The 25,138-nt window shown below is 43.2% G+C and overlaps 1 protein-coding gene and 1 long non-coding RNA gene across 3 annotated transcripts in view; one reads left to right on the top strand and one right to left on the bottom strand.

Moving 5' to 3' along the window:
• LOC143697004 (uncharacterized) overlaps window positions 1-25,138 on the top strand; it is a 222,041-nt gene that overhangs the window by 69,507 nt on the left and 127,396 nt on the right. The gene's annotated exons all lie outside the window — the stretch shown is intronic.
• Window positions 1-25,138, bottom strand: part of unc13c (unc-13 homolog C (C. elegans)) — a 265,168-nt gene that overhangs the window by 175,509 nt on the left and 64,521 nt on the right. For both annotated transcript variants that reach the window (XM_077193956.1, XM_077193957.1), the window contains exons 10-12: window positions 8,393-8,562; window positions 4,451-4,566; window positions 3,165-3,328 (exon numbers count right to left, since the gene is read on the bottom strand). In XM_077193956.1, the coding sequence (XP_077050071.1) occupies window positions 3,165-3,328; window positions 4,451-4,566; window positions 8,393-8,562 (450 nt within the window). The remainder of the gene's footprint in view (window positions 1-3,164; window positions 3,329-4,450; window positions 4,567-8,392; window positions 8,563-25,138) is intronic.

Raw genomic sequence — 25,138 nt, 5'->3', positions numbered from 1 at the left:
AATGCACATGAGCAGCGGTAGAAAGGGGGAGGAGGGTACCGCAAGTGAATTTTTTTACGACATTGTTGTGAAATATACGCCTCACAGCTGTAGGGGAAGCTCGTTGACAAAACATGCGACAACAAAAAGTGAAAATCAGCGAAGAAATAGCTAGAGTTGCAGAATGCCCCTTTAAAGTTTAACCTGAAGAAATGACCTCACTCATATGCAGCAGATATACGTGCAAAAAAAAGTGTTTGCATTAACTTTAGAAAGTTCATTAAAACACACAATTTCTCATACATAAACAAACTAGAACACAATCTACAAGGTGGTGCTGAATGATTTCATGAGGTGTATAAATAATTCTACATCTAATCATCTACATCTAATCATTTAGGCCAGTTCCCCTGATTCAGTACCGAACACTCATTGCTGGACGACTATCATTTATTGAATTAATCAATATCCATTATCCTAAAACAGAAGCACAAATCAGCAGATGCTTTAAAAGTCAGAAATCGACCAAACAGCAGAACCTGACGTTTCTCTGGATCAACAATAAATACTCTAGACGTAGGATCTAAAATGTACACTCAGCTTGTGCCAAAATGTATTTGGAGTCATTTGCCAGTTAGTCAGTAACTTTATTTATGTATTTAATTAATTATTGCCTGCAGAAAGGCTGTCTTCTAGGCACGAACAAAGTGAATAACAAGTCGTACAATTAACAAAAATATATATAAAACATTTCAGATATAGATTCTTGACAAAAAACAAACAACAAAAAAAAAAACATTCAGATGCTTGTTTTTAAATACACCAGTTAAACATTTCTTTGAGGAAAAAAATCTGTTTACCTTAAAATATGTTTAACAGTCATAGGAGTTTTAAAAGAAAGGCATGATGGAATAAATAAATTATCATTTGTAAATCTTGAACGATCTAAATGTAACAAAGTTATTAAAAACTGCAATATTACATTGAACTGTTTGAAAAGCTAATCTGACTCTTGCTGATGTACGAGATGTGCCCAATTAATGATATTAACAATAAATTAACAATCAATTCTGTTTAAATTAAATGATTTGCAGTGGAAATTTTGTGTCATTATTATTATTTAACAATTATTTTCCCCTTAGAAATCCATGAATGTGTGTGCAATATTCCTCACATTAAGCCACCAAAACAACAACATGAGGAACAAAATCAGTGTGTTCTCACGTCAGGTGCATTTTCACATGATGCAAAACAACAGCTAAATAATATCTGAATGACCCTATACAAGAAAAAAGGAAAATTGTATATATATATATATATATATATATATATATATATATATATATACATATATATTTTTCAATAGAAATAATGCAAAAAAAAAAAAAAATTATGGCCAGTAATTTATCTCTATTCACCCACCGTTGGCAGGTGCGGCGGAAAAAAAATGCTGGTCCCTGCTTTAAAGTCTGTTTAAAATGTGCAAAGCAGGGTAAAGATATATTGTTTGTATGCAAAATGAGATTACAATGTGAAGTTAGAGCTTCTTTATGCATTACAATCATCTAAACTGGAGCTGTCAGCATTTAGAGGCTTTGCTGAAACATGAAGAGAATAACTGCAATGGCCAAGTCAAACACGACACACTTTAAGACTACTTACAATCCAGAGAGACCATTTGTTATTTTCTGGTCAAATCCGACCCTTTTGTGAGGTTGTCACATGATCTGTTAAATGTGGCCCAGGTCTGAACATGTGAAGCTCCTGAACTGACCTGAATGAGTAAAACACCCTGACATGTTCATTAGCAGTAAACTACAGTAATGATAATCAATAGAAAAACTGCAATGAGTCTGTCTAACACCCGCATGTCATTTATAAATGGCTTAAACCTCCCTACACTCTCAAACTTATATATTTGGACTGCAAATAGACAACCGTTCAAAAGTTTTTGGTCTGTAGTATTTTTCTTCTTTGATGAAAGAAATTACTTTTGTTCAGAAAGGATGCATCAAATTGAACAAAAGTGACAGTGAAGACATTTGTAATCTTACAAAGGATTTCTATTTCAAATAATTGCTGTTCTTTTAATCTTTGTATTCATCAATGAATCCTGAAAAAAAATATCAATGTTTTTACAAAAATATGAAGCAGCACAACTGTTTTCAACATTGATAATAATAAAACATGAAAACAATTATGACGAAGGCAGCAGGGATTCATACACAATTTTCTTGTCTCTTATACTGCAATTCTATGGTGCATCAAACCCAGATAAAAAAAAAAAAATATGAGAGCGTGAGACAGAGAGATAGGGGACATAAACTCCAGATGCAATTACGAGAGTAAGGGCCCTCAGAGAAGAGTGGATACACATCGGGGGCCAACATTAATTACAGTATTCCAAACGGCCAAAACAGAGAGAAAGACAAAGTGTGTGTTAAGGGTGAGAGGTTTTCACTGGGAGCCTGAGCAATTCTAGTAAACAGTGTGATTTATAAAGCTATCGTGTGCATGTATGACCATAAGTCATCGAGAGACTCAGAGTGATCCAACACGAAACAAGCCTTTCATCAATTCCTGTTCAAGCACAATCAGCACCAGTCATGAAAAATGCCAAGCGTCATCTTTCAAAAGCACTAAAGACAGACAAAATAAATACAGCAAATGCAGTGAGCTATTGGCTGCTTTCTGTTAAATACTATCCAGTGCATCACATGTCAGACTTATTATTCCATAAAAGACACTTAATATCCAATAATAATATTGATTTGACAGCACTGACACTATTGGATGAGGACAAAACTTAAATGATATAATATAGAACAAAACTGAACTGAACTGAGCTGAATAAACACACTATTGTCTTCTACTGAACTGCTTTATAGCTGAATACAATTTTCATAACTGTTCCATAATTTATTCACTTTTCACAGTTATTGAAATTAACCAACACTAAACTGACTATCTATTGTCTTTTAAAGCTGCAGAATTTGGATTTATCTCATATTTGATGAAGTTCGCATCACTGATTCTGAAAATTCCTATTTATTTTTGTATTATTATTTGTATTATTGAAGATGCTTTGAAACATCATATTGTGCTATATACATAAAGGTGACTTGACTGGCACAATCTCCAAAAAACAAATGAAGCATCAGAAACTGAAAAGGTTCTTCACTCACGTCATAGCCTGGTAGATGGACTCCACACCAAAACGCATGGCAAACTCATCCACGATCTCCTGCGACACGTCGTCAAAATAAACCTTCCATGCATCGTCGCCTTTGACTTCTGGGATCTTCACGACTCCACTGTTCTTCACCTCCGTCAGGTAGTGGAAGAGATTCTACACAGAAACATAAGAGTCACGAAGAACCATGTTATTTCAAGAGATAAACAGAAACGGGAAACCCCTTTAGGGGCCAGGCACCGTGCATGGACTGCAACAACATTGCTATGGAATAGATGTCAAGAAATATCAACAGCACAGCCAACTTGGAAAGGTTAACATTTCAGGGTGCCAAACTACTGTCATCACACCGACAAAAATGCCACAACACTGTGAAGCCAATGGTGGTATAAAACCAGCGAGACATGGGCCAGATTCTACACCAACATGTGTAGCTGAAAGAGTTTGCATTCATAAGAACGTTGGATTCTAAAAAAACAATTCATAATGCAAGACAAATATGTGTTTTGGCGAATCTTTAAAACTTTCTAATATGGTGGGTATACGTTTTGCAGAAATCAAATTCTGTTGTTAATTTATTTTGTAAAAGTTAGTAGACCCCATTTTAATATAATATAATATAATATAATATAATATAATATAATATAATATAATATAATATAATATAGGCGTGAGTATTAATGAGCATCATCTAAGTGACATATCAGTCTCGAGTCCCACGAAGGAGCTCCAGAAGGATAAAAGGAGTGATGTTGTTGTTTTAGTTTATGCAGCAGTCATCCGTGAGGGGCAGCTGGTTTATTTTCGTTTTGTTATTTATTTGGTGATTTAAGTTTTATGTTGAACATTTGCCGGTTCCTGCCTCCTTCCCTGTACACAAACCTTGTTACAGTAATATAATATAATATAATATAATATGGGAACACATAAAAAATAATGGAATATGGTATATGTACTGACAAAATCTAAATATCACATTTTGTGAAATTAATGTATTTTGATTATAAAATAATAATAAAAAAAAATCAAAGTGTCACTTTGTTTTGTTTTAATATATAGTTTTTTTTTAAATAATTGTATTACATTTGATCGTATTTTACAGTAAAAATATCATTCTAAATTTAATCAATCTAAAAGTACATTTAATTTGAAAAAAGTTATTTATCCCATTGTTTTTTGCAATATTAAGCACAAATCTACCAAGATTTTATGATTATTAAAGATATTTACGTTACAAATTTTTTTTGCAGTGTTTTGTAAAATGCAGTTTACACATACCTCGTGTAAACATGTGTACTGCCCATGAGGCGGAGCCACCTTCTCTTCTCCTTTCATCTCAACGCTGATCTTCAGCCTGATGGCCCCCGACACCATCGACTTATCCGTACGCTTCTCTGCAGGTAGAGACGACAACAAGGGCAAGAAAGGTGAATTGAGCATGTGAACAGAAGATAGATAAGACAAGAAGAAATAGATATAAGACGAGTGAAATATTGAAGAGTTCTGGAGCTGCAGAATTTCCCTCCTCTCTGACCCTGTCAATAGCACATGTGTAATGCAGCTCAGAACAGTGACCTGCAGACAGACACACACTAAATCTCATCAGCGTATGGCCATGTTTCTTTACAAACCTGACCCCAGGTCAATCTACAAATGTAAGCAGGCCAATGAGCACTGAAACACTAGAACAGACGCCAAATTTAGAGTATCAACCTAAGCTTAGTGTAACGTCGTGCGGTTGAAGCAGAGATGAGGCTGGATCCAAGTGCAGCACACGCTTTATTTAACAAACTACAAACTAAACAGACTGGATACAGGACTCAGGAACAGGATTCAAGAACAGGAACAAACCAACACGAGCGTTAACAGTCAAACATTAAATAAGAACTCACAAAGATGAGGCTAAAGCACATGGCTTAAATAATCAGGGACAAACGAGTTAGACAAGATAACAAGGGGGTGTGGTTAATGGGAAACACCTGGGATAACTAATAGAGAAGGAACCACTGAACATGACAAGACACAAAACCCACACCGTGACATAGCCCCCCCCCCACCCCCCCCCCCATGGAACAACAAAAAGTTCAGGAGGGCGGTGAAGCAGAGGCGGCCTTGGGGGAGGGACGGAGGGCCAGGCCCGTGCAGGGGAACGGAACCAGGAGCTAGCCAAGGCGGGCCTGGGCCGCAGAGCGTGAGTGGACCAGACTGGGCCGGTGACCAGGGCGGAGCAGGATGAGGCGAAGGCAAGGGCGGAGCAGGATGAGGTGAAGGCCAGGGCGGAGCAGGATGAAGCGAAGGCCAGGGCGGAGCAAGATGAGGCGAAGGCCAGGGCGGAGCAGGATGAGGTGAAGGCCAGAGCGGAGAAGCCTCCTCGGGTGGCCATGGTGGAGAAGCCCTTTCAGGAGACCATGGCGGCGCGGCCTTCATGGTCTTGTCGTGGAGCCCACTACTGCCCCCCCCCCCCCAAAAAAATACTTGGGGGAACCTACAGGGACATAGACTGGACCACGCTCTGGGACTAACAGTGGCTCTAGGACTGACAGTGCCTCTGGGTCGTTGAGGCAGACGTGACGCTCTGGCTCGTTGAGGCTGTCGTGAAGTGCATGCTCGTCAGGGCCGACGTGAAGTTCAGACTCGGCAGGGCTCACGTAAAGCACGGGCTCGTTGGGGCTGACGTGACGCTCTGGCTCGTCGAGGCTGTCGTGAAGTGCGTGCTCGTCAGGTCCGACGCGAAGTGCAGACTCGGCAGGGCTCACGTGAAGCGCAGACTCGGCAGGGCTCACGTGAAGCGTAGACTCGGCAGGGCTCACGTGAAGCGCAGACTCGACAGGGCTCACTTGAAGCACGGGCTCGTTGGGAATGACGTGATGCTCTGGCTCGTCCAGGCTGTCGTGAAGTGCATGCTCGTCAGGGCCGACGCGAAGTGCAGACTCGGCAGGGCTCACGTGAAGCGCACACTCGGCAGGGCTCACGTGAAGCACGGGCTCGTCTAGGCAGACGGGGAGCGCGGGCTCGCCTGGGCAGTCGTGGAGCGCGGGCTCGGCTGGGCAGACGGGGAGCGCGGGCTCGGCTGGGCAGTCGTGGAGCGCGGGCTCGGCTGGGCATACGGGGAGCGCGAACTCACGAAGCTTCTTCTCCTCCACGCCCACAGTCAAGGAAGAGCCACTCCACAACAGAGCCAGGTCGATATACCACTCTAAAGACCCGTGGATAATCCCCCGCGGAAGAAGATCTTCAACACTGAGTGCTCATTTGCGCGAGATGCGCCAGTTCAATGAAGTCCGCGAAGTACTCCTCTATGGTGCGATTCTCTTGACGGAGACGGAGAATCTGGACGTCTGGACTCCAGAAAGGCATGGCTGCTGGATCACGATGCGTTGAGTTCTTCTGTAACGTCGTGCGGTTGAAGCAGAGATGAGGCTGGATCCAAGTGCAGCACACGCTTTATTTAACAAACCACAAACTAAACAGACTGGATACAGGACTCAGGAACAGGATTCAAGAACAGGAACAAACCAACACGAGCGTTAACAGTCAAACATTAAATAAGAACTCACAAAGATGAGGCTAAAACACATGGCTTAAATAATCAGGGACAAACGAGCTAGACAAGATAACAAGGGGGCGTGGTTAATGGGAAACACCTGGGATAACTAATAGACAAGGAACCACTGAACATGACAAGACACAAAACCCACACCGTGACACTTAGAGAGTTTAACGTCAACCATTGTACTTTTGTAACCTGAGACTTTATCTTTGGTATAATATGCACGATGAAGAATCGTGCTTCAGAAACGCTTTCCACGCCACTGACATAATTTTCTGTAATTTATGAGATCACTATGGAAGCTTGTTTACGCCACAGAATAAAATATATCTCACATTTCTGACTTTTTTTCTCACAATTTTGAGTTTACATCTCGATATAAATATAATATATATATAAAGTGATATAAAGTCGTAATTGTGAGTTATAAAGTCAGAATTGAGTCATATAAAGTCGTAATTTAGTTATAAATCAGAATTGGCAATTCTGACTTTATAACACATAATTGGGAGATATAGAGTCAGAATCACATGATATAAAGTCGCTATTGCATGTTACAAAGTCAGAACTGTGAGATATAAACTCGCAATTCTGAGGAAAAAAGCCAGTCTATTTTTCCTTAGAATTGGACTTTATAACACATTGCGAGTTTATATCTCGCAATTCTGACTTTATAACACGCAGTTGCGAGTTTTTATCTTGTTGAAATGTTTTATTCTGTGGCGGAAAAAGCTTCCATAGATTACAGCAAAGATAACAGCGGTTCAGTTTAGCCAGAGTCACAGCTCGAAAAACGCATGCTTCTGCTCCAAGCCAAGGAAGACAAACCAACACACAAACCATCAATAAAATCAGAAATGATTCTCTGCGGAACAATGAGGCCATCTGCAACTTTTCTTGAGAAGTATTAAAGGGACAGTTCATCAATAGCGAAGCTAGAATACCTATACAGCACAGGATGAACTTCTTTGATGGTGTGTTTTTGTTAGATTTATCAGTAATGACTCCAAAAAGTTATATATTTTTTTAAGTCTTGCTCTGACAACATATTTTTGACAATGAAACATTTTGGTCCCACTTTACATTAAGTGGCTTTAAGTATTAAAGGCTTTAAGTATAACTTACATTGAAAAATATACACAGTGTAATTATTGTATTCATAATGTATTGTAAAACACTTTTGCTGCTATTGAGGTGTGATACAGGTAAGGTTAGGGGCTTGTGTGGTGGTATGGGTAGGTTTAAGGTGTAAGGGAAGGGTCAACAGTGTAATTACAAATGTAATTACAGCAGTAATTACATGCAAGTATTTTTAAAATACAAGTACAATGTAAAAACATGTATGAACACAATACGTCCATTGTATCAAATTATTAGTTTCAATGTAAGTACATAGTACTTAAAGCCACTTAATATAAAGTGGGACCAACATTTTTAATGTAAAAAAGCAACCTAATTGTCATTGATTTTTGGGAAAACTAGAAAGTGTTTATATAAGAAATATATATATATATATATAAACCAACAAACAAACAAATAAATAAATATTTATTATTATTATTATTATTATTATATATCATTTATTTATTTATTGGGTTTTTTGTTTGTTTATTGTTAATGATTCCTTTCCATTTTGGTGAGATTTTTGATCGAAGAGCCCCATTACATACCGAGATTATACCAGACGTCCATCTCCCCGCTCAGCATCCGCACCTCGATGATAGTCTGACCCAGAAAGTCATCCGATTCCTTCTTAAAGTGCTGCTTCACTCTGGACTTTATGTCGTCGTCTTCATCCCACACACGAACTTTTATACGGTCTGTGGCGTTATGGCATTCACTGAGAATAGAGAGAAAGGAGTGTTAGAAACATTTCTCCTACAGTTTAAATTTCTCATCAAAATTTGATGAGAAATGTTTGAGCTCGAGATCATTAGATTGCAATCCGTTGGTATCTTGGAAAATCTGAGCATAGATCTCTTCTGAAAGATGTTTTTTTTTAGAATGTGAGGACCAGGAGACCTAAAAATCTTTTTGCTAACCATATAATATCATTGCTGCTTTCTAAGAAAAACAAATCCGATATTAAAGAGATCTCATTTGAGATTTTTCTTTCTCCAGACAGAACACTATTGACTTTATTTAAGAGTCAATTTACCTTTGAGGACGACCCCAAAGGGAAGTCTTTTGTTATTTAGCTGACATCAAGGGACAGTGTTGTCCCTAAAGTATAGCCAAGAAAATACACACACACACACACACACACACACACACACACACAGAAGAGTCGCGAGCTGCTGAACTGCTTTTAAAGGTCATATGGTCCACTGAATCTCCAAACAGGGCACTTAGCCTCCTGAGGTCCATCTCTATGTCTTTCTCTCCGGTGGAGGGTCGATGTGAGGGACAGACAGCTCACAGACAGACGTTACGCCTGCAGAAAGACGCTCCACAGATGCAGTCAACGCACCACAGCCTCACAGCACTACAGAACAGCACAGCCCCGAAACACTTCCAATCACATCAAATCATACTGACCGACATGATCCTAAGGAGAAAATATAAATATCATAATATTACAAGAATGATAAAGAGTTTTGTACAATGATCGGTGTGAGGGCCAGACAAATCCTGACACTGTTGCTTTATATGGAAGAATCAGGTCTGATCGTTTACCTGTCCTTTTAATCAGTTCATTCTTAATGACATGAACTGATGTATTGGAATTCATACAGTACCGTTCAGTAAGTTTGGAGTGTGTCAGTAAGGGGTCAGTTCATTTTAAAGAAATTAAAACTAAGTGGCAGTAAAGACTTTAATAAAAGTACAAAAGATTTCTATTTCATATAAAATGCTGTTATTCTGAACTATCTATTCATCAAAAAATCTGAAAAAAAAATGTCAGTAAGATTTTCTTTAAAGAAATTAATACTTTGATTTTGCAAAACAGCATTAAATTGAACAAAAGCGAGAGTAAAGTAATTTATGATGTTACAAAAGATTTATATTTCAAATGCATGCTGTTCTTTTGAACTTGCTATTCATCAAGGAATCCTGAAAAAATAATCCCTGTTTCCATAAAAATCACAACTGTTTTCAACGTTGATAATAATAAGAAATGTTTCTTAATCAGCACAATTGCAACAAAGCAGCATTTTTGCACAATTTGCACTTTATTATATTAAGCATTACATAAAAATAAGTAAATTTTTTGCTGTGGAAATATACAAATTCTCTCAAAATCCTCAAGTATGTAGAAATGAACCTACAGTGTTTTCCCACACTCTCTCTCATTCACATAGTGCTGAAACTGCAATGCTGCTGCATGAAAATCCACATCTTACTGTCTTTGGAAAAGTTAAAATTTAACAAGCACCAAATGCGTGAACAAATAGGCATTGGCGAGACATAAAAGGCCATTTGGCCAGACTCCTCAGAAAAGTGTAAACACTGTGAATCCTTCAAAAGATTTCTCTATTTGTTTGAGCATCCCGACCGACAGACACAGCATTGCTGATTCAACCAATAGCAGAGTTATGTTAATTCAACCAATGGCACAAGGAGGGCATGTTCTAAAATAGTGCACAGTTGCCCACCCCCTATTTCAGCGTTGTTGGTCCCGGAAGTATTTTTCCCATAAGGATCTTAAAATGTCTTTGTTAAAGCATTATAAGCCAAGAACCAAACCAACCAGCTGTGTGCAGAGGGGGCCACAACGTAGAATTCTTTGTGATTCAAAGAAGTGCAGCGCCAGAGAAACGTCTCAGGTTACGTATGTAACCCTGGTTCCCTGAGAGGGAACGAGACGCTGCGTTGAGACGCGGTGAGAACGCTCTGCGTGATTGCGTCGTGAAGCACGTGTATAATCAGTCCAATGGAAGAGCGAGACGTCATAGGCGGTGACGTCATAGACCAGGAAGCTATAAAGCACACCAGAAAACAGACCGCGACAGCATCTGAAAAAGCCTGAAGCAAGTCGATCAGGGCATGCAGGAAGTATGGCGGGAGAACGCAGCGTCTCGTTCCCTCTCAGGGAACCAGGGTTACATACGTAACCTGAGACGTTCCCTTTCAAGGGAACTCGAGCTGCGTTGAGACGCGGTGGGAACCCCATACCCACTACGCCATAAGACAAATGCCCGTTCTGTGTGAAGTCCTTGCGCACATTAGAAGCAAGCAACCTAGCCCCGGGAGTGGAGAGGTGTAGGTCATAAAATCTGACAAATGTATGAGGTGAGGACCAGCCTGCCGCATTACAAATATCCTGAAGGGAAACACCCGAAATTAAAGCCTAGAGGCAGCCATACTCCTAGTAGAATGGGCCTGAACAGCCACAGGTGAACGCTGTCCGGCCGCTTCATAAGCAAGTGAGATAGCCTCAACTACCCACTTGCTCATTATCTGTTTAGATGCAGGGCAACCTATCTTAGGTTACCCGAAGCAGACAAATAATTGTTCTGATAAACGCCACTGAGCAGCTCTGTGGACCTAAGCATCCAAAGCCCGGACAGGGCATACCAGATTTAAGATTTTCCTGATCTGGGGTATTAAAGGTGGAGGACAGAAGGCCTGGAGCACAAATGACCGCACATTTAGTAGGGACCTAGAAATACAACCCGATCTGGGGTGAAGAAATACTACCACCAACCAGGTGCAAATCCAAGTACGTGCAGGCCTCAGCCTCATGTACCACGGAGAAGACGAAATTAGGGATCTCTCCTCAGAGATAGCCCAGCAAAGAAACATTCATTACAGAAATCAAGTACTGTACCAAAAAGGGCAGAAACGAGATTCAGAAGGCGTTCTCTGCACCAGGCAGAGAACAGCATATTAGTCTTCTCGTGGAGGGAGCTCTAGACTGGAGTATGGTCTCCACGACCTCGGTCGAGAAACCTGAATCTATGAGCTGGGCCCCCTCAGAGGCCGAGCCCACAGTATCCACAACTCCAGAGCTCCCAGGAGCAAAGATATCGGGAAAAGCGTATAGGTGTAGTGGCAACCACACCTATTACATTACATCCAGTCCAAGCGGAGCTGGATGCGTGAGGGAGAAACACAAGGGCAATGCATTGTACAAGCGATGCGAAAGGTCGACTTGTAGTTTGACCGAAGTTCTCCCTAAGAAGCTCCACCACCTCGGGGTGAAGTCTCCATTCCCCGGGCCACAGCCCCTGCCTCAACAGGATATCTGCTCTGATATACGAGACCATCAGTGTGTTGTCCGGACCCTTCGCCGACCAACCACTCATGATTGCCCCCGACTTGTGAGGGAAACATCCGTCGAAATAATGCGTCGACAAGAAGCCCCCAACACTGGGCCTGGGCGAGGAACCAAGGTTCTTCCACATGACCGAGGCACGAAGGCATAGCCGCGTGACCTTGATCATGCGAAAACGGATTTCCCCTCGGAGAAAACCCCTTGGTCCCGAGCCACCACTGCAGGGGTCTCATGTACAGAAGGCCAAAAGTAACTACGTTGGACGCAACTGCCATGAGCCCCAGCCAAAGACCATTCACCGAGCGGCCACACATGACCGCCCCCCATCCTGTGAGGGAAGCATCCGTCGATAGCGTGACGCGTCGACAAGAAGCACCCAGCACTGGGCCCTGGGCGAGGAACCAAGGTTTCTTCCACATGACCGAGGCACGAAGGCATAGCCGCGTGACCTTGATCATGCGAAAAACGGATTTCCCCTCGGAGAAAACCCCTTGGTCCCGAGCCACCACTGCAGGGGTCTCATGTACAGAAGGCCAAAAGTAACTACGTTAGACGCAACTACCATGAGCCCCAACAGTCTCAGAGACTGTTTGCAGTGAGTGACTGACCTAGTTTTACATTCTTTACGGCTGTGAGAATCGCAGAAATACGTGCAGGAGACAGACGTGCTTGCATTGTTGTCGAATCCCATAATACACCTAGAAAGTGGTCCTCAAGCTGGGAGGAGTACACTCTTTTTGGTGTTGAGCCGCAACCCCAACCTCCTTATGTGGGACAGAACGACATCTCGATGTTGAACTGCCAAAAGCTCGGACTGAGCTAAAAATCAACCAATCGTCGATATAATTTAATACGCGAATGCCCTGGAATCTCAGAGGAGCCAGAGCTGCATCCACGCATATTGTAAAAGGTGTGGGGTGATAACCTAGGCCGAATTGAAGAACCCGATACTGGTATGCTTCGCCCCTGAAAGCAAACCTCAGGAACCTCCTGTGATGAGGATGGATAGATAAGTAAGTGTCCTTTAACTCTATTGTGACAAACCAGTCCTCGGACTGAATCTGTGACACAATCATATTTAGCGTAAGCATAATATGCTGTTTAATTGACGCAGGTCTAGAGTAGGACGCAACCCCTCATCCTCTTTCGGAACAATGAAGTAATGGCAGTAAAACCCTGACTGTCTGCCGGGAGGAGGAACCCCTTCTACAGCTCCTTTTGCAGAAGTGTCAGTACTTCCTGCTCCATAACCAAAGCCTGCTCGGGGTCCACCACAGTGGGGAGGACCCCTAGAAATCTGGGCGGACAAGAACCGAATTCTGAACCCCTTTCTATAGTGTGCAGGACCCACCGAGAAATATGTGGCAGTAGTTTCCACGCTGCCAGAAATTCTACTAGGGGAACCAGTCTCTCAAGACTGGCCTCTGGATTTGGTTGAACAGTCAGTACGGTGCCCTGAAGCGGCGAACCGGCAGGGAACAACCGAACTGACCGTTCTACGACCCTCCTCGGAGGATCGTATGGGGACGCTGACACCTCGGTGCCCTGAACGGCGAACCGGCAGGGAACAACCGAACTGGCAGCGCTGCGACCCTCCTCAGAGAGTCGCACCCCAGAGGGCGCCGAGGAGAAACGATTTCTCAAAACCGTCCCTGCCCCGGAGGAGCCCTCAGAAGCTTTATTAGAGATGACAGTCCTCAGATCTTGCCTCCCTTTAAATAACTTAGTTCCAATGACCCTCCTCGGAGGATCATTGGAAAAAGCAGGCACCTCGGCACCCTGAAACGGCGAACCGGCAGGGAAACCGAACTGACTGCTCTACGACCCCCCTCGGAGGATCATTTGGGGACACTGACACCTTGGTGTCCTGAACGGCGAACCAGCAGGAAAACCGAACTGGCAGCGCTGCGACCCTCCTCAGAGAGTCGCACCCCAGAGGGCGCCGAGGAGAAACGATTTTCTCAAAAACCATCCCTACCCCGGAGGGGACCACCCTTTAGAAGCCTGATAGCCTCGGCATCAGGGCTTCCTATTGTCCAAGCTTTTTTAGAGATAAAATAGTCCTCAGATCTTGCATATCTCTAACTGGCTAGACTGCTACCGCCACCCAAGTCCCCTTTGATTGTGGAGGAGCCCAAATGGCGATGCTCGCTGTGCTGCGAGGAGCTTAGTAGACTGAGACTGCTCCGCCCAGCAGTCTCAGGAACATAGATTGGTGAGGAAGAAACCTCTGGAACGCCGCTGAACGGTTTATTCTTAGTTTCTTGAAAGCGGAGCATCCAGAAGAACAGACATAATTTTATCTTATTTTTCTTTACTTTTAAATCAGAAAAACGTATATATATATATATATATCAGTCCGTGACCACCAGCAGGAAAACAACCGAACTGGCCGTGTGCGACCCTCCTCAGAGAGTCGCCACCCAGAGGACGCAGAGGAGAAACGATTTCTCGAAACCGTCCCTCCCCAGTATAGTTTATCTGTTTTTGCACGATGCAATTCTCGAATAGCGTCAGTGCTGACAACCTCACATTCATCCATGTCTTTATAATTTACCCACCAGCGTTGCCTAAAAAATTTTTTATTTAGATGGCTGGTGGGTAACGTCGGGGTTAAAAATTATGACGCCGACTCGGGAGAGAGAAAGCTAGCAAGCGTCTCTTTAACCCGAGGCACTGTCATACCATGATACTTAATACCCATAGCATTACTATAGTTAGACGTAGGGCATTAAACACATAAAATAGAAACCGACTTATTCCACGATCTTGACACCTCAGTGGAAACGGCAGTCCCCGACGAGGAGGCTGAGATACAGAGTTTTTCTGTTTTTAGATTTATTTCATCTAATAAACTCCTTATTTTCACTCTCATAAAGTTCAGCTGGCCAGAAAATATTTAACTAGCAACAACACTAGATAAACCTCCTTTTAAAGCTCCTCTTTATTCAACAGAGTTATGAGCTGACTTATTTATTCATTTATTGAAAACTCAAACATCTGCCTTTTCTTAATATCTTTATTTGTTTTGTTCTCTTTTTCTAAACAAAACACTAACGATACCAATTCCTCGGAACTGGAAATCGCCAGCACTGGATCTGGCAGGTGAAAGCTGAGATAGGGCAGAGCCCGTCCCAACCCCCGCTGTCAGATCCGTTTGCGAACCCCAAAATGCGAGTCGCCGCCGTGCATCGGCAACAGCGGGACCCGCGGGGGGAGTGCGAACCGAACCGTCCTCCTCGAAGAACGCCCGGCGGGAGCGGAGCGTCCTCACGGACAGTTTCTCGCATTGCTCACAGTCAGCCCCCTCGAGAACTGACTGTTGCATGCTCCACTCCCAAATAGTAACAAAAAGCTGATGTGTGTGTCCCCACCCGTGATATAACGTGGGCAGGGAACAACACAAAAGCTGCTTGCTCTCTTTTGCCATAATATATATATATATTGCAACTTGACAGACAACAATAAATATGACAAGGACAGAATACACAGATCGCTTGCTGAAGGCAACAGAAGCTGTCGCGGTCTGTTTTCTGGTGTGCTGTATAGCTTCCTGGTCTATGACGTCACCGCCTATGACGTCTCGCTCTTCCATTGGACTGATTATACACGTGCTTCACGACGCAATCACGCAGAGCGTTCTCACCGCGTCTCAACGCAGCTCGAGTTCCCTTGAAAGGGAACAACGTTCGTCGCGGACTTGGACTTTTACTTTATCAAGTGTGGGAAGTCAAGAAACCAAACAAAGAGCTGGTAGGTAATCTTTATGTATGGTTGAATATGTTTGTATGGTTTTCTCAGATCAATGTTTTTACCCCGTCAGGCTCTGCTCGTGTTGGTCGTGGTTGATTTCAATCCAATGTTCAGTCAAAGTTTGATTAAACAATAAAAGTAAAATACGCTTGGCGCTATCAAACAATAAACACTGTCATGGTGATTTGCATATTTTGTATCAGTTTATTTTGTGACAGTAACCACATAGCCAGATTGCACCAAATGGCCATATGCACAGAATGTTCCAAAAAAATAAATAATAATAATAATAATTGTCTGGTGACACGTACGTTACTTGTTAATGCATGAGAGTAAGTCAGTTAGATAGTCAGTTAAATTGTCAGGCCTAACTTAACGTTAGTCATTTACACGTGAAATGACATAGATGCATTCTGTGCATTTCATTCACAATTTGAACAATTTTTGTTGAGATTGAGAGTAACAGAGACACATAAGTGATTCTGTTTTGAAGGCAGGGAAGAGAGCAGTGCCAAGGCATGAAAAGAAGTAAAGATATAGGGAGTTTCTTTTAAAGAAAAAAAAAAACAAGTGTAGAGGCAGAAGCACCTGAATAAAATGTTACTCGCCAAGAAGAAAATCTCAGGCAGCAAGAAAAAATTGTCACTGGAACAGAATCAGCCAGCAAGCAATCAACAGGCCAGACAGACAGTGATGCCAGTGGACCCAGCCGACAGTAGTGGCCTTCATTTTCCTCTGTGCTTCCTGCAACTTCAAGTATGTGAAGTGTTGAGGGAATTGTAGGGATATTTGAGAAATATTACATTTCATTTGTATGAAACAAACTAAAACGGTAGTAATCATTGCATGTACATGAATTTGCCCTAAAAATACCATGAGCGTATTTATTCTGCTATAGTACTCACAGAGCTTGTTTTGTTTTCTCATTGATGCAATATTTACTTGTGACATTTCATCATTTCTCAGGATCAACGTTTCGTGGGGATAAACAATCACCTTCATCCCCAACAGAATGTAAAGGTATGTACAGTTGTAGTTGAGACCTGAAAGTTCTTTTGCACGTGTTCAGCAAGTGATGTTAAATGCCTTAAACCTAAAACCTTAAAAATGGCCGATTGCTTTCATATTATTGGAGGGTCTATGGTTATGTAACTAACTTTCATTCAAACTTAATTTGCAGAATCAATTGTATGTATTCTAGGTTGATTTAATTGACAAACTACACCTGCACTGATAATTATTTTAATTATTACTCATTGTTTAAATTGATTGAGGACCCCTGGTAGGCTAGTTATTGCTATAAGAAGACCATTGTCTTTATTTGCAGACATTTCACAGTCTCGGGCAGCAGGAACAACACAGCCGCACTTGAAGGTGTTCCCTCGAACCATGAAGGGCGACCGGAAAAGAGCTTTCAACAAAATGTGGTACACACATAATGCCATGATAGCATGGAATCAGCACAAAAAAAGAATCTTGACAGACACTTCAATGTTAAATGCCCTCGATAATAAACACCAAGAAGTAGTCGAACAAAATCGTACCTACATTAAAACAGTTGCTGAGGTACTTTTGTTTTTTGCAACGCAAAACATTTCACAAAGGGGACACCTTGAGACCGATGCATCTAAAAAAAAAAGGAAACTTTTTAGGCATTATGGATTTGATTGCTAAGCATTGTCCACTAATTGACAAGAAATTAAAAGCTGTGGGGAATGCAAAATACACAAGTAACACTATAAAAAATGAAATTCTTGAATGTCTGTCAGATATGGTACGGGAAAGGATCATCAGAGAAGTCAAGGAAAACAAATATTTTTCCATCATTGCAGATGAAACAAAGGATTTAAAAAAGAAAGAGCAACTGTTATTTGTACTTAGGTACTATTATAATGGTGCAGTCCTTGAAAGCTTCCTTGATTTCAAGCAAGCTACTGAGCTTGATGCAGAGGGACTCACTCAAAAAATTATACAATGCCTGGAGACGTATGGACTTGAGTACAGGCTTCAATCAACGTCTCTTGATTTAGCGAAGGCCGTGGACTTAGTTGAAGCATTTCAAGACACCCTCCAAGACCTAAGAAGTGATTCATCTTTTGATGAAATCTGGAAAGACACTGTAGACATTGGAAAGCAGTGCAATGTTGCAGTAGAAACTGTGGTGAAAAGACCACAAAAAATTTGTTCTAGATTGAGCGGGTCAATTGTTGAATCCACTGTTGGACAACGGAGGTGTAAGGAAGGAGACATGGAACTGTTCAGAAGTGGTATATTCTTCCCCATTCTGGACTGTCTGAGTGGGGAGATGCAGAGGCATTTCAGTAAGTCAAACTGCAGTATAATGCAAGGTATACAAGCAATGAACCCTAAAAGCAGAAACTTTTTGGAAGAAGAGCCCATTTTTAGCTTTGCTAGGATTTATGAATGTGATACTGATGACATAAAACATGAACTGTATCAAGTGAGGAGGGTGTTAGAAAGGAAATTCCAGACTGGAATTGAATTGTCTAGTCTCCTGGAGTTTACAATCTACCTTGAGCCATTCAAAGAAGTGTTTTATCAGCTTTTTCGTTTGTGCTGCATAGCTGTGGCCATACCAGTCAGCAGTGCAAGTTGTGAGCGCAGCTTCACTGCACTTAAGCTCATAAAAACACATTTACGCACTACCATGACTGATGACAGACTCAGTAATCTTGGAGTCTTAAGCATTGAGGTGAGGAGAGCCAAATGTCTTGACTTAGATGATTTTGTTGGGTTTGCCAGTCTTTTATTTTATTTTATTAGAAGAAATGGTTTGTGTTTGTGCCTTTCCGAATTGTGGCAACAGAATGCGAAAATATAAGAGCTTAAATTTTCATCGTCTTCCTTTTCATGACCTCGAGATTCTGCAGTTGTGGCTAGTTGTACTTCAACTTGATGTGCAAACTCCCGTAGAAGTACTACACTCTAAAGATTACTGCATTTGCAGCATTCTGTTGCCACAATTCGGAAAGGCACAAACACGAACCATTTCTTCTTCACTTGTAAGCAACTCTGATCGTAACTCGTCGCACATGATCAACTACCTCCCACCTGGACATTGTTTACCTTTTCCGGCTACAGCACGGGACTGCAGCGCGAGACTACAGCTTGCCGTCTAAAATACTATTTAGGTGAGTTGAAACAATGGCTAAGTTGCTAAACGCATCTTGTTCACATGTAGGGTCCCTGTGCATGTTGTACAGACATTTTAATTGCATTTTGTGTCTGTTAAGAGGCTCAAAAACGCTCTTTATGTCCATGCCCCCATAACTGCCGTTTTAGCTGGGTGGGAGCTCTGGGCATTCGCGGTCGCAGCTCCGCGTAGCAAGCACCAATCCGGTTCGTTTTTGTTTCTATAGTCAGTACTCACAAAGGTCTAACGATCAAGATTAACTTAAAAATTGCCCGGAGTTCTCCTTTAAGCCCAATTTATACATCTGCGTAAAACTCACGCCGTAGGCTGTGTGTAGCACATATAGCCTACGGTGTGCCCTGACGTGCACCTCTCCAAAAATGTAACCACGCATCCATTCTAAGTGAGAGAGAGAGATAGAGAGTAAGAGAGATAAAGAGATAGATGTAGCCATTACTTTAAAAAGGGGTTTGATACTGCTGTTTTCAGCCACTCTCGTTTTCTCTTTCTAATCAGCTTCACTGTTCATCTTTCATCTCATCATCTTCTTGGTTGGCTCCCGTGGGACTTTTAACGATTGGTGCAGAAAGCTGTGGGGCAGGGAAGGGTGAACGAGGGGTTGGCAGACCAAACCCTTTAGAAAGGTTTCCTAAAGAAGCTTTCATACCACCATCAACATAAACTTCCCATAATGCTTAGAGGCCATCTCCTCAAGCACCCCGGGACTGTCAGATTTCGACATGTCACAGCAAGCGCACTGGCCGGTCATGTAGCCTTTAGAATCAGTGCAAAACTTCCTCTTTAAATGCATGACATCAGTGGAGGAAGTAAAGCGTGCATTACTCAGAGGGGATTTATGATGGTACACCACTCTCAGAGCAGCCATCGACACCCATTAACATTGTCATACAGTACATAAGAGTGGTTTGGGTGAAATGACCATGAAACACCCCTAATGGATCCCACCCAACAACACTACAGAATCAGCAACATATCTACTGGTGTTTACTGAGACAAGACTCACTATTACTGCAGCTCATAATTAGCCTTTAAACAGTGATTTAAACAAATGCATGACTAGGGATGACAAGAGCTCAGCTCCTTCAGTATTAAGTAAAAAAAAAGAAAAGAAATGTAATGTAAATATAAATACAAACTGGGGGATAAAAACATTGAATATGTGTCAAAATATTTTATCCATGCATTAAACCTTGCAGTGTAAACTCAGCCTAACAAACCTGCCCCTGTCTATTATGATAATTAATTTTAATTTAACAACATTATAGACAAGAAAAAGAAAAACACTCACTGCTTACTCCATTGTTCCTAATTGTGTGTATACACAATATTATATATACAACTTTAAAAATCATAAAAAAACTAAGAACCGAGCAACAACCAAGATATAAGCAAAAATTCTAGTCTAGAATTCTGTTCACAAAGACGATTTGAAATATGCCATATATAGCCACAGTGTAAAAACATGCAAGCATTTGAGAGGGAACTGTGTGGCCTTTAGCATACAGAACAATCCATTAAAGATCCTAAACCCTCTTCCATAGGCGGAGGCTGATGATTCTCTCAGGATTAAGATCGCAAGCTCGGATTGAAATGGAAAATCAAAGTGGGCGATGAGGATTAGGGGTCACGTATGAGACAACTAGACATAAGATATACAAGCTGCAACTCTAATCACTGTCTTCAGTAATCTAGCAATCCTCCCTTACGGCAACAACACATCCACACATTCAAGATAAAGTTCAATACAACAGCAAGGAAAAGCAGATCACTCCAGCGGCGATGTCTGCCGACAGGATTCAGCAGTTTCATGTTTAAGGCATCAGCAGTGCTCTCTTGTATGTAAAACAGGCAAAAATCGGAGTCACTTGGTTTCACTTGGTTCACCGCATTTGTGCTGTTTTCTCACCATATGGTATGAAAATGGGCTGGGCAGTTTAACAGTAGATAAAGTAACATGGGGTAATATAAAAAGTACAGGATGCAGAGTAGCAGTATACAGAATATTGAATCCGAATATATGACTTTCACACAGTTATTCAACATATTGTTCAATTGAATTTTCAGTAAAAATACTTCTATTGTGATATACAATTACAGTCATGTAAAATTACTTTTTTTGCTCCCTTTCAAGTCCATCTATCCATCTATCTATCTATCTATCTATCTATCTATCTATAGGTTTGCTACATTTTGATTGGGTCTTGGTGGACTAACACAAACAAACTGTCCAACGGCATCAGATAAAGATTCTATGACAATAGCCAGACACCTCTTAGAGGGTAAGAAGACAACCTCTGGAGCCAAGCACGGGAAGGACAGGACTTCTCATTGGTCCACATGCAGTTTCTGCCCTTCACCTATCTAGAGACTAATTCCTAAGGTTTTGGCCTCTGACCACCATAAAATTCATCAGGACCTCCGGATGCAGCTGTAGGGGCTGAAACAAAGCGATGCCACAATGATCCATGCAAATCCATTCATAACCATGTTTGTAAGCTGATTTTAGACTTTAAAACTGATGTAAACTACACACATCCATTTCATACTTATTCAGAGAAATAAGTTCCCTTTCAAGGGAACTCGAGCTGCGTTTGAGGGAACGCTCTGCGTGATTACGTCGTGAAGCACGTGTAAAATCAGTCCAATGGAAGCCCGCTACGACATAGGTGACGTCATAGACCAGGAAACTATAAAGCAACCCTGAAATCAGACCGCGATAGCTTCTGCACCTTCAGCAAGCGCTCTCTGTATATCTGTCCTTGTCTATTTATTGTTGTCTGTCAAGCCCCTTATGTATATATATATATATATATATATATATCACTATGGCGAGCAAGCAAAGTTATAAACCTTGTGTTGTGCCCTGCCCTCGTTATATCACGGGTGGGGACACACATCCTATGTGTATTGCTTGTTTGGGAGTGGAGCATGCCCAGTCAGTCCTCGAGGGGGCTGACTGTGAGCATTGCTTGAGTTTGTCTATGAAAACTCTACGCTCTCGCCGAGCGTTCTTTGAGGAGGACGGTGCGGTTCGCGCTCCCCGAGGTGCGGGTCCCGCTGCTGCCGAGGCACAGCGTCGAATTTCATCTTGGGGTTCGCAGATGGATCTAGTAGCGGGGTTTGAGACGGGCCCTGCCCTTTCTCAGCCCTTACCTACTGGATTCGGTGTCTTTGCCCAGGAAGGAGCCCGCTCTGCGGCTTCTCCTTCCCAGGCTGAGGCACCAATATTACGGCTATCCAGTTCTGAGGATCTGGATGTCGGTAGTATGGGGGATATTGAGTGTTCGCCAGCTCATACCCCTGCTGATGAGGAGCTTATGGAGGTTTTATCTCGTGCTGTTACTAAATTAAATATTGAGTGGCCAGCCGATGATTTCGATGTTGAATCTAGAAAGAGTCTTTTAGATGAACGTTATTTACCATCAAGATCACGACCTCCTCGTCGGGAACTCCCGTTTTTTCCAGATCTCCACGCCGAGGTTTCGAGATCGTGGATTAAACCGGCGTCTTTCAGAGTGCATAACCCACAAACTAAGAATTATAGTAAAGTTCAAAGGATTGATCATTATGGTTATTTGACTATGCCTCGTGCTGAAGACACACTAGCGAGCTATCTCTCCCCTGAGTCTTCTTCTTCTCTGAAAGCCCCGACGTTACCCACCAAACCATTAAAAAATACATCTTTGTTGGTGGGTAAAGCGTATTCGGCAGCAGGTCAGGCCGCAGCATGTTTGCACACTATGTCGATTCTCCAAGCGTACCAGGCTGACCTGCTGAAGGACATAGACGATAGTGAGGAAGTTAGTGCTGACGCAATTCGAGAATTGCGTCGCACGACAGATTTATCTCTCCGAGCCACCAAGGAGACGGCCAAGTCTGTTGGCCGCTCTATGGCAGCCTTGGTGGCCACGGAACGCCATTTATGGTTAAATTTATCAGAAATAAAAGATAAAGATAGATCTGTTCTTCTGGACGCACCGCTGTCACCTACAAGTCTGTTCGGCGATTCTATAAATTGTGTCGTCGATAGGTTTCAAGAAAATAAGAAACAAGCGGCTGCGTTTCAGAGGTTTCTTCCTCGCCGGTCTATTGTCCCCGAGGCTGCTCGTAGTATAAAGTCTGAGCAGCCTCATCCGTCTACGAGCTCCGCTCACAGAGTTCAACAAAAACAGAGCGTCGCCGCTCGGGCACCTCCTCAATCTACGGTTCCTGAGTGGCGCTCGCAGCCCAGACCTGTTAGGGGTAGACAAGATCTGAGGACTGTTATCTCTAGGAGAGCTTGGGCTAAGAAGAAGTCCTGACGCCAAGGCTATCAGGCTTCTGAGGGTGGTCCCGTCCAGGGAGGAACGGTTTACGAGGAACCGTCCCTCCTTGGCACCCTCCGGGGGGCGACTCTCCGAGGAGAGCCGCAGCGCTGCCACTTCGGTTGTTCCCTGCCGGTTCGCCGCTTCAGGGCACCGAGGTGTCAGCGTCCCCGTGCAATCCTCTGAGGAGGGTTGTAGAACGGTCAGTTCGGTTGTTCCCTGCCGGTTCGCCGCTTCAGGGCGCCGAAACGATTGTTCAATCAAATCCAGAGGCCAGTCTCGAGAGACTGGTTCCCTTATCGGAATTTCTGGCAGCGTGGAAACTTCTGCCAAATATTTCTCTATGGGTCCTGCACATAATAGAAAAGGGTTACAGAATTCAGTTCGGTTCTCGTCCGCCCAGATTTCAAGGAGTCCTCCCCACGGTGGTGGACTCACAGCAGGCTCTGGTAATGGAGCAAGAAGTACTGACACTTCTTCGAAAGGGAGCTATAGAAAGGGTTTCTCCTCCCAGCAGAGAGTCAGGGTTTTACAGCCGTTACTTCATTGTTCCAAAGAAGGATGGAGGGCTGCGTCCTATTCTAGACCTGCGCCAGTTAAACAGCAGGGTTCAGAAACTCAAGTTCAGAATGCTTACACTCAAACAGATTGTATCACAAGTTCAGTCCGAGGACTGGTTTGTCACAATAGACTTGAAGGACGCGTACTTCCATGTATCTATCCATCCTCATCACAGGAGGTTCCTGAGGTTCGCTTTCGGGGGCGAAGCATACCAATATCGGGTTCTTCCATTTGGCCTAGGTTTATCTCCCCGCACTTTTACAAAATGCGTGGATGCAGCTCTGGCTCCGTTGAGACTCCAGGGCATCCGCGTATTAAATTACATCGACGATTGGTTGATTTTAGCTCAGTCAGAGCAGGTGGCGGTTCAGCATCGAGATGCTGTTCTGTCCCACATAAAGAGTTTGGGGTTGCGGCTAAACACCAAAAAGAGTGTGCTCCTCCCTGCTCAGAGGACCCCTTTTCTAGGTGTAATTTGGGATTCGACCACAATGCAGGCACGCCTGTCTCCTGCTCGTATTTCTGCGATTCTCAAAGCCGCAAAGAATGTGAAACTAGGCCAGTCACTCACTGTGAAACAGTTTCAGAGACTGTTGGGTCTCATGGCAGCTGCGTCCAACGTTATTACTTTTGGCCTTCTGTACACGAGACCCCTGCAGTGGTGGCTCAGGACCAAGGGGTTTTCTCTGAGGGGAAATCCGTTCCGCAAGATCAAGGTCACGCGGCTATGCCTTCGTGCCTTGGCCTTGTGGAAGAAACCTTGGTTCCTCGCCCAGGGCCCAGTGTTGGGGGCTCCTTGTCGACGCGTCACGCTTTCGACGGATGCTTCCCTCACGGGATGGGGGGCGGTCATGAGTGGCCGCTCTTCGCAAGGTCTGTGGCAGGACCATCAATGTTCCTGGCACATAAATCGTTTAGAGTTGATGGCGGTATTTCGAGCACTCAAATATTTCCTGCCAGACCTGAGAGGCCATCACGTGTTGGTCCGCACAGACAACACTTCGGTGGTCTCCTATATCAACCATCAGGGGGGTCTGAGGTCACGTCACCTTTGCAAATTGGCCCATCAGATCCTCCTATTGGCCCAGGGGAAGTTACTGTCGCTCAAGGCGGTATATATTCCGGGGCGTCAGAATGTGGGAGCAGATATTCTGTCGAGACAGGGGCTGAGGCCCGGGGAGTGGAGACTTCACCCAGAAGTGGTGGAGTTCCTTTGGGAAAAGTTCGGTCGTGCTCAGGTAGACCTTTTCGCATCATCAGATTCAACCCATTGTCCCATGTGGTTCTCTCTAACGCACCCAGCTCCTCTCGGTCTGGATGCTATGGTGCAGGTGTGGCCGAGGCTGCACCTGTACGCCTTTCCCCCGATATCTTTGCTTCCGGGGGTTCTGGAGAGGGTTCGCCG

Source organism: Siphateles boraxobius, unplaced genomic scaffold, assembly GCF_051911475.1.
Source record: "Siphateles boraxobius isolate OS27281-9 unplaced genomic scaffold, OSU_SipBor_1 31, whole genome shotgun sequence".
Classification (NCBI taxonomy): domain Eukaryota; kingdom Metazoa; phylum Chordata; class Actinopteri; order Cypriniformes; family Leuciscidae; genus Siphateles; species Siphateles boraxobius.
The sequence above is the reverse complement of the archived record's forward strand: the minus strand, read 5'-3'. Positions and strand labels throughout refer to the sequence as shown.